Source organism: Andrographis paniculata, unplaced genomic scaffold (assembly GCF_009805555.1).
Source record: "Andrographis paniculata isolate CXL003 unplaced genomic scaffold, ASM980555v1 Contig83END, whole genome shotgun sequence".
NCBI lineage: Eukaryota > Viridiplantae > Streptophyta > Magnoliopsida > Lamiales > Acanthaceae > Andrographis > Andrographis paniculata.
The window spans coordinates 1,864,479-1,882,548 of NW_026137621.1; the positions used below are offsets into that span (position 1 = coordinate 1,864,479).

The 18,070-nt window shown below is 28.9% G+C and overlaps 1 protein-coding gene across 3 annotated transcripts; it reads right to left on the bottom strand.

The window, feature by feature from the left end:
* Window positions 1-8,851: 8,851 nt before the first annotated feature.
* On the bottom strand, window positions 8,852-17,925 carry LOC127241775 (uncharacterized). 3 transcript variants are annotated; one of them, XM_051260983.1, is made up of 11 exons: window positions 17,698-17,925; window positions 17,359-17,435; window positions 16,126-16,201; window positions 15,734-15,806; window positions 15,611-15,662; window positions 15,036-15,097; window positions 13,942-14,005; window positions 11,596-11,653; window positions 11,416-11,502; window positions 10,120-10,213; window positions 8,852-9,214 (listed from the first exon to the last, which is right to left on the bottom strand). In XM_051260983.1, exons 1-11 carry the CDS (start codon window positions 17,784-17,786, stop codon window positions 9,122-9,124), a joined length of 825 nt encoding a protein of 274 aa, XP_051116940.1. In that variant the 5' UTR covers window positions 17,787-17,925; the 3' UTR covers window positions 8,852-9,121. The 3 variants fall into 3 exon arrangements, 2 of the variants coding, with proteins under 2 accessions (XP_051116940.1, XP_051116941.1); XM_051260984.1 differs by having other exon boundaries at window positions 15,734-15,784; window positions 16,130-16,201; window positions 17,698-17,769; XR_007836622.1 differs by lacking the exon at window positions 13,942-14,005.
* Between the last annotated feature and the right edge of the window lie 145 nt (window positions 17,926-18,070).

Below are 18,070 nucleotides of genomic sequence, written 5' to 3' on the forward strand. Positions count from 1 at the left end.
GAAATCCAAAGCGTATGGTCTCTTCATTCTGTAAACTTACTCACTTCAGTAACTGCAGTTTCTTCATTTTGTATACTCATTCACCGCCTATGACTCATTTTCATTCGCGATGTCGGAAAAGACCTCCCATGGCGGAGTTCGAAAAAATAAGTTAAAATTTATACTTTTGGTATGATTGAAATTTTGAATTCATGGTGTGCTTGGATCTATTTTATTTGTGCTTCGATTGGGTTTGTAGAAACTTCAGTGACAGGTCATTTTACTTTGACATTGTATCACACTGTCATGTTGAGTATTAGTTATTTTGATCTGTTTAAATTATAAATGATCTTTTTGTCTATAGAAGTACCTTATTTTCATTTTTATGTGTTTACATTCTATAGAAGGACAATCACAATACATAAAACATCATACGTCATCAGTTATGCATTAAGTCTAGAATATCTATTAATACGGTTCACCACATGATATATTATGCCATATCTATTCTAAGTGATATTCTCATCCACCCTTACATACATGGCCTATGAGAGATATTACTGAATATATTCTCCGAATGTCACAACATACTCATATTTTCATTGTAACAACTTCATTGAAAAAATTAAATACAATTTTATGTTAATGTAATTTTAGATAAATGATAGGGGTACTCTATGAGTCATGTTATATCATAATGAATACTTGAGAGATATAAAGGATTTCAAATATTACGTAGAATTTAATAAGCAAATATCTTGTGTAATGTACTGTTGTTGTTAATAACTTTACTCTTAGTTATATTTCATGTAACTACAATAACTTGCTACGTACTTTCGTTGTTAATTTTACGTACTTTCGTTGTGAATTCACATACCATTATTTTTTACTTTAGAAAAATTAGTTTAAACTAATACGTACCCGAATATAATAGTGAGTACGCTCAGTAACATAATAGTTTAAACTAATTTCCAAATAATTTTAGAGTGGTCTTGTAAACATATCTAAATTGAATGTACAATCTTCCAAAATAAAAATAAAATTACAGTCACGAGAAACACATCGAAAATACCTACAATAAAGCCTCACTACAACTTTGTCAGTTGTGTCCTAGACAACCGTAACGATGCTTGTTCAACAAAGACACCACTTGTTTCCAGATGAAATCAAACATCTCGAAAAAGGACAATGACATTGTTGAGCACATCCAATTATTCAACGACTTGACTATATTGTTATTATTATCCCACAATGGGTCGATTAGAAGAGAGAATTCGTCCAACATTGGATCTGTGGTTGTGTAATGAAGTTGCGGAAAAGTGGCATAACCTCCACATTAGACGTTATATGCTGCTCAAAATCTTTCTATAGGGAGGCATAACCGGTTTTGTTGAAAACGAACGTCCATCATTTCTTATTGTGCATCAAATATCTTCATATTACCTATAAACAATGTAAATACGGTTGTACATATTATAATAGATAAAAAAATATATTCTACACATACCTGAGTGCAGAAGTTGACGACTAGATACCAAAGACAATATTTGTGGTGGGCTTTGAGAAATCTCGAATGTCTATCTGAAAAATATATATATTTTTTTTTTCAATTATCAACCATCAACGTGAAGAAAAAATCTTAACTTCCAGCAAAACTATTCCGAGATTTTATCATTTTTGGTAGACACTAACACGATTTTAATATTATTCAATATATAAGTACATAAAATAAATACCAAAGTTCATAGATGAGTAGTCATAGTATATACCAAAAAAAACTATGGTATTTTCAAACAAATACAACTAACAATATCATACAACAAAGGTATAAAATAGTAAATATAAGTATATTACACCAGAAAAAAGTATCTTGACAAAATGCCTACGCATACTAGTAGAAAATCGAAACAACACTCTCTCTCCCCACAAAGCTTTTCTCGTATACATATTGTCTCAAAAAGGTTATAATGAAACATATTTAGCAACTACTGTAATTATAATCTCTAATAGGGAAACAATTAGTAAAACAATAGTGAAGTATTTATCAAGATCGGTTGCGAGCCCTAACAATACCATCATATTCAATCAACAAAACTATCACAACAATATAACATTCAGAATTGAAACTTTTCATTTCCAGTGTATTCCTGAAATAAACCTAAAGATTAGAATTTGAATTTGGAATTGAAACTTCCCCTTACCAGTGTCTTTGCCATCACAGATTCTCTATCGATCATGCGTGAATGAACCGCAGGCTAGTCAGAAGCACTACTTGCTCGAAAAGAACCTAACAAAGAGAGAGAAATATCATAACTGATAAAATACATTTTGGGGTGGAAGAACAATTTTGAAATTGATATTAGGGTAGGGAGTAAATGCCAATTTTTTTTAAAAAAAAATAAAGAGTGCAATGTGTAAAAAAAGTGTAGGGACTGCAACTTATATATTAAAATACCAATGAGATTTGAATCAAATTATCCATTTTTTTTTAAAATTATATATACATATATTTTTTCAAAAAACTTAATATATGACATAATATTATTTTTATATTTTCTATAAAAATTTTATACTTCACATAAATTTCTTTTTATCAAACTATTTTACAAAACAAACACACCTTTATATTTTTTTTGTTGCAGTGGAAAGAACTCTTTATGTCCAAATTGAATTGGTCTGTTTCATTAGTGTAGTATTTGAAGTAATGTAATATAATTAGTTAATAATCTTAATTAAGATATTATTTTATTACTATTTTTTATGTAAATGGTATTGTTATAGTTTTACAATAAATTAATATATGATTAAAATAAATTTAAAATATGTATTTAAATATTTAAATATCATATTTCAACAAAAATATATACAATATGAATACTATTTTTAGAAAAATATTATAAAAAAATATTATTAAGATAAACTAATTTTATAAAAAAATGAGAAATTTTAAATATAAATAAAAATATTTATTTATTGAAAAAAACATAGGAATAAAAGAGTTTTAAGTGATCTACATGATGTACTATGTTATATATCATAAATTTAATTAAATTGACTTACACTCTCTCCATTCCAATATAATTGACGCAATTCATTAGACACGCTATTTAAGGTAACGATGTTTAATTAGTTAGTGAATTATGATATTATTTTATTATTTTTTATGTAATTAATAATATTATAGTTTTAAAATAAATTTAATATATATGATTAAAAATTAGAATATATATTAAATATTTTAAAAATTATAGTGTAATAAAAAATATATATCAATATTGATATCATTTTATAAAGAATATTTTTTTTCTATAATACAATTAATAAATAAATTGCTTTTATTTATTTATAATTAACATAAACTAATTATATAAAAGATGTGAAGTTTTAAATATTTATCTTTTTAGAAGAGTGATAGAAATAAAACGGTATTAATTAGGTCCTACACAATGTATAATATTACATATTATGTAGTTAATTAAGTTGATTTATATTTGTTAAGTATATTTCGATTTTGTAAATTTTACTATGTCAATTGTTACTAGTTGAAGGGAGTATTTGTTAAATAGTTTAGATTCCAATAAATCTTATCAATAATCAAAATGTGGGGATGAGATTGGATGCCGATACTTTAGAATCAGCACTCATGCTTATTGGATAAATACTAGTGTATATAATTATATTAATTATATATTTTAATAAAATAGATTAATATAAGTAATTTTTATACAATCAGTATGGGCGTTGATTATAAAAAATCAGAACTCAATCTCATCCAAAAAACGTATCAATTGAAATAAGATAAATAAAAAAAAAAAAAAGAGACTATTGAAATTGAAAGGAGTGAGAATTTCTTTTACCATCCACTCTATTTATTTTATATTGAGTAAGAACAATAGCACATTGATATTTTAACTTTGACATAAATTAATTAGAAGAAGAATTATAATTCTCTTGTTATTCACTTTTTTTTATTTATTTTTTTTTCTCTTAAAATTTATTGTCTATGTTTAAAATTTAGAATTGTCTTTTTTGTCAAGTAAATGATTTTTTAATATATTTAAAATGTTTTCTTTTAACAAAAAATACATATATTTTTTTTTAAAAATAGTAATATACCACGTACATTCATTATTTTTATATTTCTTATACAATTTTTCATACTTCACATAAAAGAAAAAATATATATATCCATTCAAATTATTTTACAAAACAAATACACTTTTAGAGTTTAAGGTTTACTTTTTTTTACTGAACTTGTTCAAGATATTAAACAGACATGAGACAAGAATATTGATGAATACACCACTATTGTACTTTTGAATGTCATTCATGAATTTTATTTTATTTTATTTTTTCTGATGTCAAATAGGCTATTAAGTATAGTAGAGATAGTATAACTTTTTTTCTTTTTATGACATGAGAACCCGCAGCCGCTATCCGAAAGTGCATACTAGGTAAACCCCCGGACAAACCTAATACCCTGCAAATTAGACCCGACAAGCCAAGTCACACTAAGTGAACCATGTGTGGCAGGTGACCTGAGGCGTTGGAGGTTTAAACCATGACCTCACGGTCACAAATCCAACCTCCACACCACCAGGCTATCCCTTACGGAATTAGACTTGCAATAGTTATGGGTGGATTAAAGAGTAAGGAATTAGACTTGCAGGTTAATTGGAAAGAATAACAAGTAGTTGATGAGGTCTTGTTAGCTAGGGGTAAGTCATATAATTCAAAAAAAAATTAACAATTAAAAGAATAAAGGTAAGTGGAAATGTAGGAATAAGAAGTGTTATAATTGTGGGAATAAAAATTATTTTATAAATCAATGTCTACATCCTAAAGGAAACTTTAAAAACCAATAACGTGATGAAGTGAATATGACTATAGATGATGAGGTCGTAGGTAACGTGTTTATAATAAGAGATAATGTTTCTACTATTAATCCAATGTGGGAAAATGAATGGTTACCTAATATTGTTCTTGAGAAGTTTGTGTTTGATTTGTAGCTCTATATCGCATGTTTTTGTTGTTACATATGATGTTAGTCTAAAGTTTTTTGTTGTATGTTAACTTTGGCAATTCGATGGGTTGATTTTAAAACTTGGTCTTGTTTACTTTGTTTGCAAATATGTTTTCTGTGTGTTTTTTATATGCTTTGTGTGCAACTAAGTGGTAAGTTGCACTATAAAGACGATGATATAAGCATATTTCCATTCTTGTTATGCCCTCCAAAGCAACCATGATGATCGACTAAAAATAAGGGGGAGATTGTTGGGTTATTTGTTTCCGGTTCGACTCAAACCCACCTAACTCGGACCCAAACCGACCCGTCGTTCCAACACAAATTAAGTCGGATTTGATTTAATCAAATCTCACCCAAAATTGAGGTTATCTTTCGGTTCCGCCTCTTTTATGATTCAACCACATTGCTCCTTCCTTCCCGTGATTCAACCAGGTTGGCTTCCTCTTGTTTCGTTTCTATTTTCTTTCTTCGTGGTTGATCGTCAAGGTTTGTTCTTAAATCCTTGGGTTTACCTATTTCTTCATCGGCTGTATATATAAGTTGGTGAATTTATTGGATGGGGTGTGGGAGCCGAGAGGAAGAGATTAGTCTCTTGGTGACGATCATTTGTGTTTTTTCTTACTTTGTGCTCGTTGGAGTTCTCCTCCCTCCTAGACTTTGTGCTCCCTTTGTTCTTTGTGAGATTACAAGTTCCTTGGTGTCGACACTCTTTATTGCTCCCCTTTTGTAGTGTTGCCACGTTGGAAATCTTGGAATTGGCACAGAGTGAACTGCGATATGAACCTATCGAATTATTCTTTGTGAGATTACAGGTTCCTTGATTATAGCACTATTTTTTCTTTATTCCTTTAGTTATTATTCTAATTAATTGATACTAATCTACTAATATTATAGATGAAAATTATTTGATTCTAGGAACAACTCGAATCATTGATCATAAGGAGAACAAATTCCCAACACCCTCATTCACCTAAAAATATGTTCAAACATATGGATATGTGTTTTAATGTGGACGTGTACTTTTGGTTATTTTTTGTTTTTTATAGTAAAATAATAAAAAAAAGTTATTTGTCATGTAATTTAGAACATTTGGGTCCAAACATAAAAATTTTAAAAATAAATATTTTATTGCAAAAACTGATTTAAGCAAAAAAAAAAAAAATAGTTTGAAATATTTTTGAAAATTTAGTTAAAAATTAAATAAAATAAAGAGAGAATATAATAAAGTTAGTTGTATTAGCTATAGATAAATGTTGAATAAAATACAATAGTTACATATTGATTTGTTGATTTTGTCAAAATTAGTAATAAATTAAATTTATATTTTTACTAAAAAAATAAATGGAAATATTTTAGGTAAGACAAATAAAAATAAGCACATATTAAATAACAAAGAGACTATTTTATACTCTTTCAGTCCCATTTCAATTATCTTCATTATCTTTTTTTTGTAAATCTCATTTCAATTGATAGTTTTCTATCTAAATATATTTAACAAATATAAATCAAATTAATTGATTTTATAATATATTATAAAGAGACTATTTTATACTCTTTCAGTCCCATTTCAATTATCTTCCTTATCTTTTTTTTTTCAAATTTTTTTTTTACTAAATCTAAACATATTTAATATATATAAATCAACTTAATTAACTTTATAATATATAACATCACACACCATGCATATCCACTCCATACTCCTTTATTTATATATTTCTCCTCAATAAATAAATATTTTTAGCTATATTTACGACTCTATCATTTTTATAAAATTAATTTATCTTAATTATAAATAAATAAATATATTTTTTTCTTTATTTGTATTATTTAAAATTTTATTATTTAAAAAATGATATCAATTGCATATATTTTATTAGGATATAATATTTACAATATTTAAACACATATTTCAAATTTATTTTTAATTACATATCAATTCTTATTTTAAAATTACTAACAATACTATTCATATAAAAACATAATAAAATAATATCATAACTCATTATTATTAACTAATTAAACACCGTTACCTTAAATAAAAAATCTCAAATAAAATGAACTATGTTAAATGTGATGAAAGAAGTATATTTTTGGTGACTTCTATTTATATATGTTATATTTTTCAATAATATTTTAAAAAAATTGTGTATTATGTAAACATTAAACAAGCACAATCAAAGTCTTTCTAGTCTCGCTTACTGGGGTTCTTTAATTGTACCTTTTTTTTTTTTTTCTTCTACTGCATCATTCTTTTTTTTTTTCTTTATTATTATTAATATTTCAAAGTTGGCTACAAACAACTCAGAAAAAAAAAAGGAAAAAAAAAAAAAAAAACTCTAGACATACATAAATAATATTCAATTTGGTTTTTTAACACTATTTTTCAATTGTAATTTTCAAAAATAATAATAATAAATTCAAAATAGGCTATACAAAAGTCAAACAATTAATTATAAAAAGTCAAAAGGTCATTACAAAAAGTAAAAAAATCAAATATTCAACCTAAAATAATTATATTTTATATTTTGACACAATCCCCAATCCCCAATACCAAACATAAAAAATCATTTTATCTTAAAAAAAAATTAGCGGTTTGTATTAAAGTATCCAGTAAAACAACTATTTGACATTAGCTGTTTATATATAAAATGATTATTAAGGACATTGATACGTTATTTTTTAAAATATTTATTTTTGTTCATTTTAGTTTGAAATTTATGAGAATTTTTGTTATTAATTATTGAAAATTATAAAAATATTATTAAATATTTATTTTTATTTTTATTTTTATTATTTAGATCTGAAAAAATTATTTTTATTAAAAAATAATAAATTTTTATTAAATTTATGTAAAATATAAAATAATAAATCTTTTGTATAAATATTTTTATTATGTTAATTATTGTTTTAATATATATAAATAAATTAATAAACTTTGTTTTTTCTATTTGATTTAGTTTTAAAAATTTATATATTTTACAAATGAAATAATTTATATGTAATAATTAATAATAGTAATTATTTTAAATTTTCAAAAATAAAAATATAATTTAATAAATTAAATATATTATAAATAATTAATAAATACTGCTATAAAAATATATTTTTATGTATAAAATAAATAATTAAATTTTAAGGGTAAATAAGGAATAATCAAAATTAAAATTAAAAAACGTCATGAGCTTTTCAGAAATTAGTTTTTTGGGTTAAAAAAGCTTTACCAAACACCTAAATTAGGTTTTTGACTGGTCAAACAGTTAAAAGCGGCTCAATAAGCTAAAAATTCTTCAAAACGTTGTTTCCTAAACACCCTCTAAGTCTAACCCCTCAACTATTTGACCTAAATTCACTTAAACTGCGAATAAATTTTAAAATCTCAATTTCTAAAGCTCTAAAATACAAATATATTTATTTTTTTTATATTTAGTCTCATATAAAAAATTGAATATATTTGTAATTTTAGAAATTTAGAAATTGAGATTTTAAAATTTATTCTTTTAGGCGCATTTAGATAAAAAAAAACAACGTTAAATAAGAACCGCCGAGAGGATTAACCGCAGAGTTTATGAAACATAAGAGTGTTTGATGCAGTTTTAAAAGTATAGATATTTGGCGAAATTTCATAAAACCACATGTAGGTTTTATGCAATTTAGCAGAAAAAAAAAAAAAAAACACTGCGTGAACGAAGCCAATATGTATATCTAAAAAGATCTCAGAGTTATGCAAAACTATCAACTATCCATAGTAACATACTATTTCAAACCAAACATAATACTATTCAATTGACACAGTTTTCAATAAAAATACACTATTTTACCTAACAAAACATCACGCCAGAAATACTATTTAAACAAAAACTCAAATAAATATTTCATTTCAAATCAATTTCAAACCACAACCAAACAAATCAATAATCAATGACGCGTTTGTCAAGAGACTACATTAATGTGCCTAATCTAAATGACGCAATGACATTCCATTACCTTAGCTTACACTTACAAAGGAAATTCAGGTTTGCACAATCTTGACAATATAACCATTAATCTTATGGATAATTTAAAGAGGTGTTAGCATTGGAGGGGCAAAGACAATGCAGGCTTATTTGTTTGCCATCTTTATGCGCAAGGGCAAAGTCTTGTCGTATGCCTGTGCGAACCATCACAAGAGAGTGTAGATTGTGTTTTCGTATACAAGCACGCACCGGGGTTCTGATCATTCAGAAAGCCATTCAGAATTCGTGGAGAAGATAATCAAAATTTTGCACATTAGGAAAGTGCACTAAACAAGGAAATCTGGAACATGTCTGATACAGACATGCGACTTAGTTAAGAAAAGTGAACATAAGGATAAAAATAAAGCAAGATTCTCGGGTTATACTACTATAAAGAATCGACTATCCCTCCAATCCCCACAGGTTATAATAGAGGTAGTCAACTGGAAGATGATGGTAAAATTTACAAATAGGTGTTGATTTTCGTGCACCTAATGAGGTTTGTTTGATTTGTGTTTGAATTTCTTTTATTTGAACTTGAGTTTATATAGTATCTCTTATGTGATTTTTGTGTGAAAATAATATGCTGGTAATGATTTTGTTTCCTCACGTATACATTTTACACAGCATTTGTTCCTTCTATTTACTGTAGTGGAGTGATTAAATTATCCCTAACGGTTATCCTAGCCACCAAACAGTCTAACTCAGCCAATTGGCTCAAAATTTGGTATGTAACAGGATACAAAGACATTTTTTGCCTCGTGAATCCTGTAACCAATTTTGCATCTATACCTAACTGAAATTCAAGGTTCTTGATGCTATTTTTATAACTAATTGGTTGTGGCATAACTTACATGATCATGTCATAAGTACACACTTTAGCTGATAATGGTGGTGAACATTGTATTCTTTCATACATTACCAAAGGATTTTACTTACTGATATACATTACTAAAAGAGAGAAAGCGCCATTCAAATTTTCTTTGAGTAGTAGTTATACAGAAACACTATATATTCACTCAGTCTGTCATGTACAACTACTCATGCTTCATTCAATTCAACTATTAAATATAAAAAACTATAAATAGAGAATGTGTAATGAGCTCAAAATAGAAATCGTACCAGATGTTTAGGGGCATCATCAACAACTTCAGCAGGTTGGTCAGATCCGGTACTAGCCAAGCACCCCCCTTTGCAGCTCATATATTTTTGAAGTCTAATTGTAGCAGAAGTAAATCAGTTTTAAGTCTAGAGAAACAGTTCAGTCAACCATGCAGAAATGTGCTAACCAAGTGGAAAGATTTTACCAAAATTCACTCTCAATATTCTAAGCAGTCAGATGTGAGACTCAAAATGCGTGAGTATGACAACAAAAGAAGTAACAGAGATTAACAAAGAAAAACGACCAAAAAAAAAAGAAAAAGATGAAATTTCTTACTTGAGAAGGGCAATCATGAAAGCACCCTATTATTAACCAAAACCTCGAGATAAAATATAATATTTCTGAAATAATGATCAACTGAATCATTACTATCTCTAATACAATTTGTTAGAATACAGATACCATAAGTCCAAGCTTTTTTATGCCATTAACATTTATGTTTCATTAGGATGCAGCTATTTTATCACAAAAGAACCCACAAACACAAGCTAAGCATAAAAGACACAGAAATGGTCTGAAATGATATTTCTTGTTATATTATACGTACTAAAAACACATACATTATTTATAATGAATTTTCCTATATTCAAAATGAAATTATTACCAATATTCACATATGTATGTATGTGTGTATTGGTTATTAATTTAATCCAAACTTAGATCATACAAATTTTTATGCATTAATACTAGAAACGATTGTATGTCCACTCAATACCTAATATATATAATATACACACACACACATATATGCATCACACTTTACAATGGACCAACTCCTCTTTTCTCCAAGTTTAAGAGTACATGATTCATACACAATAATTATACAAAAACTTCCAAAGATAATAAACAAAACATCTTCATTATGTTTATACTGTTCATGAAACATGCCCCAAAAGTCAGCAAGTCTTCTCCGACAAATAATAGGCTCCAAGTGTAGCCAAATTTAACTACTTAACCTCATTCAAAAAATTCATCATTTTTAATTTGTTTGGAGAAACATTACAGGTGCTGTTCCAATACCCTGTACAACACCAATTATACTACAATGGATAGTTGAAAAATATCATATTTATAGCATGTAGATGGATCAGCTTAATCAATAATCACGCTAATATCAGAGCTTTATATATGGAAAAACCAAAACAATGTAGGAAAATAACTCACCAAAGCACAAATGTTATGATGATGCAAAATCATAGATAATACACGTCTAATGATAGAATAATGAGCTCTACACTAGAGTGGATTCATCTTACATTTCACACTGATTAAGCAGTTGAAGCTTGTTGGGAACACAAGACTGCCCATTTGACTTGCAAACTGAGTCACACGATTCCCCTTGTCTATTACATAGAGAAGATTAATTTTTATTAACATTTGCCAACTATCAGGCATTCTAAACTTTCAACTTAAACAACATTTGGGATAAAATGTACCGTCCAACAGTGACATTGATGCCAGCCAACCTTGCTTCCAGCAGAGAACTTGAAGACCCTGTCATCAAAATACAGTTAAGCAAAATCTGTTATAGTTTATCAGAACCATTATGTAAGAATAATATTATATAACTGTCTGGCCTAGATCTAAAAGAAGATATCTCCTCATTCTGCATCTTTGAATCCCAATTGTCAACTTTATAGATCAATAACCATTTCCACGTATGGATAAATTTGAAAAACAAAACAAATTTTCTACATGTTTTCAGTTGTTGATTCTTCCACATACATATTGCAAATGATGCAAAGTTGTGATGCTTTCCGTACGAAAATAAAAGATTAAATATTAAAAAAATGAGAAAAAACATAAACAAACGTACCCCAAGTGTTTCTTTTAAGTATTATTATCTCACGTGAAGGAAGACTACTGTAAAAGTCAAATGTGTTTCTTTTTTTTTTAATTGAACAAATAAAATTCACATTTTCTTTATGGTGTAATTACAATATTCATTATGGGAACAAAATTTTTATCCTAACATAAATAACTAAAATCCAGGATGTTTTCAATTGTTGCAGGCCATCCAGTGATGGAAGAGAAGCCATAATCACTACAAAAATAAAGGTGTTGAAGCCATCATATGCAATAGTGAGATCAATGTCACCATCCGCATCAAAGAGTAGTTTTGCATCCGCCAAGAGATACCATAGTCCACCGTTCTTGGAACTTTTGGTCAATATGTATCTATATGATTTCAAGTTGAAGAAATTGACTAAAGGTGTTGGTGATATTCTCATAGTTTTAGAATGCAATTAGTATTCATTATGATTGTCATTTTCACAGAACCACAAATTGGATGATCCGAATAGAACAATTTAGGTTGTTGCTAGGTTCAACTAAAGAAGGAACTCAAAATAATAATAATAATAATAATATATCATGTTTTCATATATAATGAGATAGTAAGTAGGCTCTTACAAAAAATAAATAAGTAAAAGTAGGTTCTTATCAAATTGGTGGAATATGTAAAACTAATTATGTTAGAATATAAATTCTATTCATATTTATCATTGTAATACACTCAATAAATAGAGTTTCAATTATTAGTTTAATGGTAAAAGCAAATACCTTAGTTATAGACTTTGGAGTTATATGCCATTCTTACATGTTTGCAAAGTGGGTGAGTTAGAATTCAGGATTATTGTTAATGAATTGAACAGAACCTCGCACGTGTGAGTCAACTAACGACAGTACAGACAAGATACAACTAAGTCTATGTTTTGTGTTCAAGAGGTTTGAGAAAGTGAAATTTTGCTTGAAAATACAGATGGCAAGGAGGAAAAGGCAATACAAGATTGACCTCAAAGCTATGTTGTCAATGGTTCAAAGCCCTACTAGAGCTAGATTGGATACTTTAATCTAGTGATGATGGCAAATCTGTGTTACTTTTATCGCATACCCAAATTAAGCATTTTATACAACCTGCAAATTCAACACAAGGACACTAGTATACGCTACATATGTAGTAGTAAGTAAACTAAAAACAAGGATTGGTTTGTTAAACTTACTAATACTACCAAATTAACTACAGAGAGATTTTGAGAACAACATGAATCAAGCACTCAAATTGCATATATATGTTTCAACAGGTAAAACAAATACAACACACAGAACTTTGTTAATTAGCATTTCTCATGAGGCCATGGCTGCATGTATGGAGCACAAAAGATTGACACTGCACATTCGTGATTATATTGGCCTTATCTGGAAAATCACGCAGATATATAACTCCAAGTTGGAAGTAACTGATTACAATCCGAACACACTAATTCCCAGTACAAAGAAAGAAACATACCCATCATATATCAAGTTAGGTCATTTGAAGAAGATTTCTAATCGTCATAACACAATATCTTCTAATGCCCCAGCATGGGAACTTTAATCCATAGGCAAGCATGTGCAATTTAAGTACACTTAGTTTTGATGGTGATGGTGACCTAACTTAGCAATGATTGCGTGGAAACAGGATTATTTTCCTAACTGAAACAGGAATAATTTACTAGTTACTACTAGTACGCATGTCTATTTCAGGGAGAAGTATATAGTGCCGATGATAAAACCAAAAGGATAATTGATTTTTTCTTTTTTCTTTTTTGTAAAATAAAAGGAATCTTCTGAGGGAACTTGTTAGAAAAATGTTTACAAATAGAGAACAAATGGAAAAACTAAAATAAGTATTTCCCAAGAAGATGGGCTGTTAATGTTAACAGAACAATAATTCTACCACTCACTAGCAGCTAAGTTCATTGTTACACCCAAATGAGTGGCAAAAATTTTCATACACTAACCTGAAGTGTTAGATGGTATGGAAAAACAATGATGAAATTCACTTAGATAGGCATTTTCGTGAACCTGAAAAAAAATAAATAAATAAAAAAATATATATACATATATTAAACACCATTATGCACATCAGTAGCATAAAAGATATTTTAATCGATAAAAGGTTGTAAAACTGATCTGAGGCAATACATGTTATAGAAACATTGAATTAAGGCAATAATAGCAAGTACAAAAAGCTCCATTGAACAATCGATATAAAAACATGAGAGGCTTTGGCAAAGACAAGGAAAATTGGACTATGGATAGTATAGCTCGCAATTCACGATATATAACAGATTGAATATCATAGCCTTTCACAGTTACAATAGATTTTCAGGCAGCAGCACAGTAAACTCACTATTTTGGGATATATCCATATCCAAAGCAGACATCAAGGAAATATTGAAGTGAGCTGTCATGTATATGCAAATATAAATCATTCTCTCACATAATACTATAATATTTTATCCTGATCAATGCTAATGCATACATTCTCAACCAAATACTGCGATGGGCAAGTTTGTGGAGGAACTAATATACAGATCACATTTTCTTATACAATGATACTTGTTCAAATTATTAGTAGTCCAATCATCGAAACAAGAAGGCTCTGTCACTTTGGAATCTGGTTTCAATTTTTTTTACTTATGCAACCATCGCGATTACCTATAAAAACATATTATTTCCACTGATAAAATATCACCACCAAACCTTTATTCAAAAAAAAACCAAAACTAATAAACAAAATTAAACTTCAACAAGAACAATTTCAAAATATTTCTATACACAAATAGATTGTCTATCAGGAAGTTGTTTATGAGATAAAATTTGTAAATCTTGTTTGCTAATTTTTAATTCATAAGAACATATTTAGTAATGGCCATTCAGCCTTCGTATTAAGTCAAAAATAAGATTAGATCCTTCCCAAAAGCAACAACGAACAAAAAAATTCCCAAACTTCATTCTACATATGGAAAATTTCATTTACTATATTACAACAATTTAATTAATTCATATTAGAGTCACCAAAGAAACTAAGAATGAAAGCACAAAAGCATACCACACTCTCAGAATTATGGCGACACCTGCCAGCACAAAAATCAAAAATACTTCCATAGGTTCCTGTCATGAATAGATCATCTCAGTAAATACTAATGAGCAATCAATTAGAAACTGACAACGAAGATATTGTAAACATGCGTCCAGCATATGCAGAATCAAGTGGAACATTTACACCTCAGAGGGAGGAAGACTGTATAGTACAGACAGATTAAATACATAAATGAAGAGTTGATAGTTTAGGGTGTGTGTGCTTGTGATTTTTATCACAATTTTTTACTATTAAATTTAGCAATCTCCCTCCAAAAATATCACATCCAAAACTAATCTTTTTATTCAAAACATAGATATAAAAACTGTTTTATTTCAATAAACATCAACAAAACAAATAAAAATAAAACAAAAATAACACAAACATACACACACACACAAAAAAAAAAAAAAAAAAGCGCACACAATAAAATAACAAGTAATCACACCTTAAATAGACAAAAATTTGCCTCAGAATTCAACCAAGTTAAGCACAACAACCGTAATTGACTTAGAAATATTTTTGTCAGCTGAAGTTCAAATTACCAGCTGTTGCAGGCTTTGCTATTTTAACCTTCAGTGCCTGTTCTTTGGGAGTCTGTTGAAACAATAAATTGTTTGTCAAAATACAATGAATAGCATAAGTACGAATAGACAGTAAAGAATTACCATAGTTGGATTCAAGCAGCATGAAACACAGAACTCATATGAGTTGCAACACTGAGAAACAAGATTGCATCCCCTGTGAGCTCAGAAGAAAAATGGGATAGCACAAAGGAACAAAGCTTCATAAGATACATAATTACTTTAAAGCTGACCAAGAAACACTTCTCCAGGAGGTAACAGTGATATCCACAACGAGACTTTACAAATCCCTATATTCACTTAATTTTGTATACAATTGTTTGTGTCTACCCTTTCATTTCTTCTAAAAATCTTCAGACTTGGTTGTAATAAAAATTTGCATTGTCTTTGTTCAATTCACTACAATAAATAGTAATACAAAAAACAGTGGAATGAGAGAGCAGTATGAAACACAAGACTAAAAAGATAAAACTCACTGACAAGAGAATCGATTTCCTTTATCTGGGCAACAACGATACAGTGGGTCAACTGAGAAAGCATCGCACACATAACCTACAAAAACCAATTTCATCAAGACAAAGCAGGGTCATGATGGTTCAAATTATAAGATTTCTTTCAATATATTATTTCATTTATTTAAAATAGAATTATTTGAACCGGGAAATTGGTATGTGTCTATGTGATAGCCCAACCAGCATATTTCTTTATATCTGTAGCTTCAGGAACCATAAAACTAATAACGTGATGGATGAGCCACACAACTGTTCAATAAATTCTAAGAATATATTGTACCTCTGCTAGTCTAAGAACTACTGCAGCTCCTCTGATGAAGCCATCACTCAAAGATTGAATCCTTTGTGAAATTTCAAAGGTTTGTAACCACCCAAGGTGCTGAGTTATAATTCAAGCTTCTTTGCTAATTTACCTCAGTACTTATAATATTATTAAGTTGGGTGAAGTCAATGTTTGGTTGAGTCAGACAACTAGGATTATCATGTCCAGCAGGTCTACTGATTGGAATAGAATGAGCCGATAATATTTTAACACGGGAAGTCTTATTCAAGAAGACCCATTAAAATGAATAGGAAACTAATATAAGTCTAACGTTTAGCATGAACAAAGACATTTAGTCCTAATTTGGTCCAGGTTCAAAAACTAAAATGTAGGAACAGGATGGAGAAGATCAAGAATGACACTGCTGCATCTTCATCTATGTTGCATTGTTCAGCAATAAGATCTACAGTAGAACACATATCTATAAAGACTAGCCTTTGTTAATCTGAATCTGAGTAATACGAAAAAGAACACAACTTTGTTTTTCAAAATTCAGTTCCACCCTTCCACCTAATACCGATATTACAAACCTTCCGTGGCATTCTTGAACAGCTAAATCACCCCAAAGTCAGAAAGATCATTATGATAATCGAAGGAATAACTTGAAAACAATGCCATCCTCGAGGAAAAGGGATCACTTCTATATTGTAGCTGAGGATATATTATACAACAAAACAACCACAGATGCAATTTACTTGTGCCAGAGATTAAAGATTAAAGAACTTCACTCTCACAGTCTCACACATAATGTTCTCGCCATTCCACCACTGATCAGTTACACGTCCTGCTCTACAACTATCTATCACCTCCTTATATCATAATTAAAAACGGCCTAAGTTAACACCACTTTTAATTTCAATAAATTAGCCAATTACCATTATCATCAGCAAGAAAGAATCTTCCTTGTACAGTGGTTCTACAATAATGCTTCAGTTGAAGACTCACATCCTTCCTGTAACACCAACAGTTTCCAATCAAACTTTTTGACACCAAACCTTACCAAACAACGCACACTAGAAGTTAAAACAAAAGTAGCTTGGGGCGAAAGGGTGGAATTTTGAATGGGACTTGCAAAAAAAGAAAAAATCTTCCAAACAAATCAACAAAAGCGCAGATTTAAAATGTAATCTTATCTAATATATAACCAAATGAGGGTTGATTAATAAACCCCACTAAACATGGACAAGGAAAACGATCCTGAATTATTGTTATACCTGATGGCCAAGATGGGAGGAGACAACTGAAGAACATAAACAAGATGTGCGAGTATGAGATCAATAATCAGAGGTCGAAGGTTGTACATGTCACTGCACAGCACACCGGCGGGCGGGTCGATCGAATCTCAAATTGTTGCGCCTGTTGGTTGCTCGTTTCAGTTACGAGTATTTTTACATTTTTCCGGTGGCTCCGTTCCTCTCCGACATTGCCCTTTTGTAACGATTATTTTCAAAATTAGGATTCCTTTGGTGTGTTTATCTGGGCGTGTCAGGTAATATTGCTTGGGTTCGATTAACTTTTCTTTTTCTTTTTTTTTTTTTTTTTTTTTTTTTTTTTTTTTCTGAAAGAACAGAATTAAAATCTAATATT

Coding starts and splice junctions, on each gene's coding strand:
- LOC127241775 (XM_051260983.1), bottom strand. CDS start 17,786: ATGTACAACCTTCGACCTCTGATTATTGATCTCATACTCGCACATCTT. Junction 17,436..17,697: donor CCTCCCATCTTGGCCATCAG/GTATAACAATAA, acceptor TTGGTGTTACAG/GAAGGATGTGAGTCTTCAAC. Junction 9,215..10,119: donor ATGATGCCCCTAAACATCTG/GTACGATTTCTA, acceptor CTGAATGATCAG/AACCCCGGTGCGTGCTTGTA.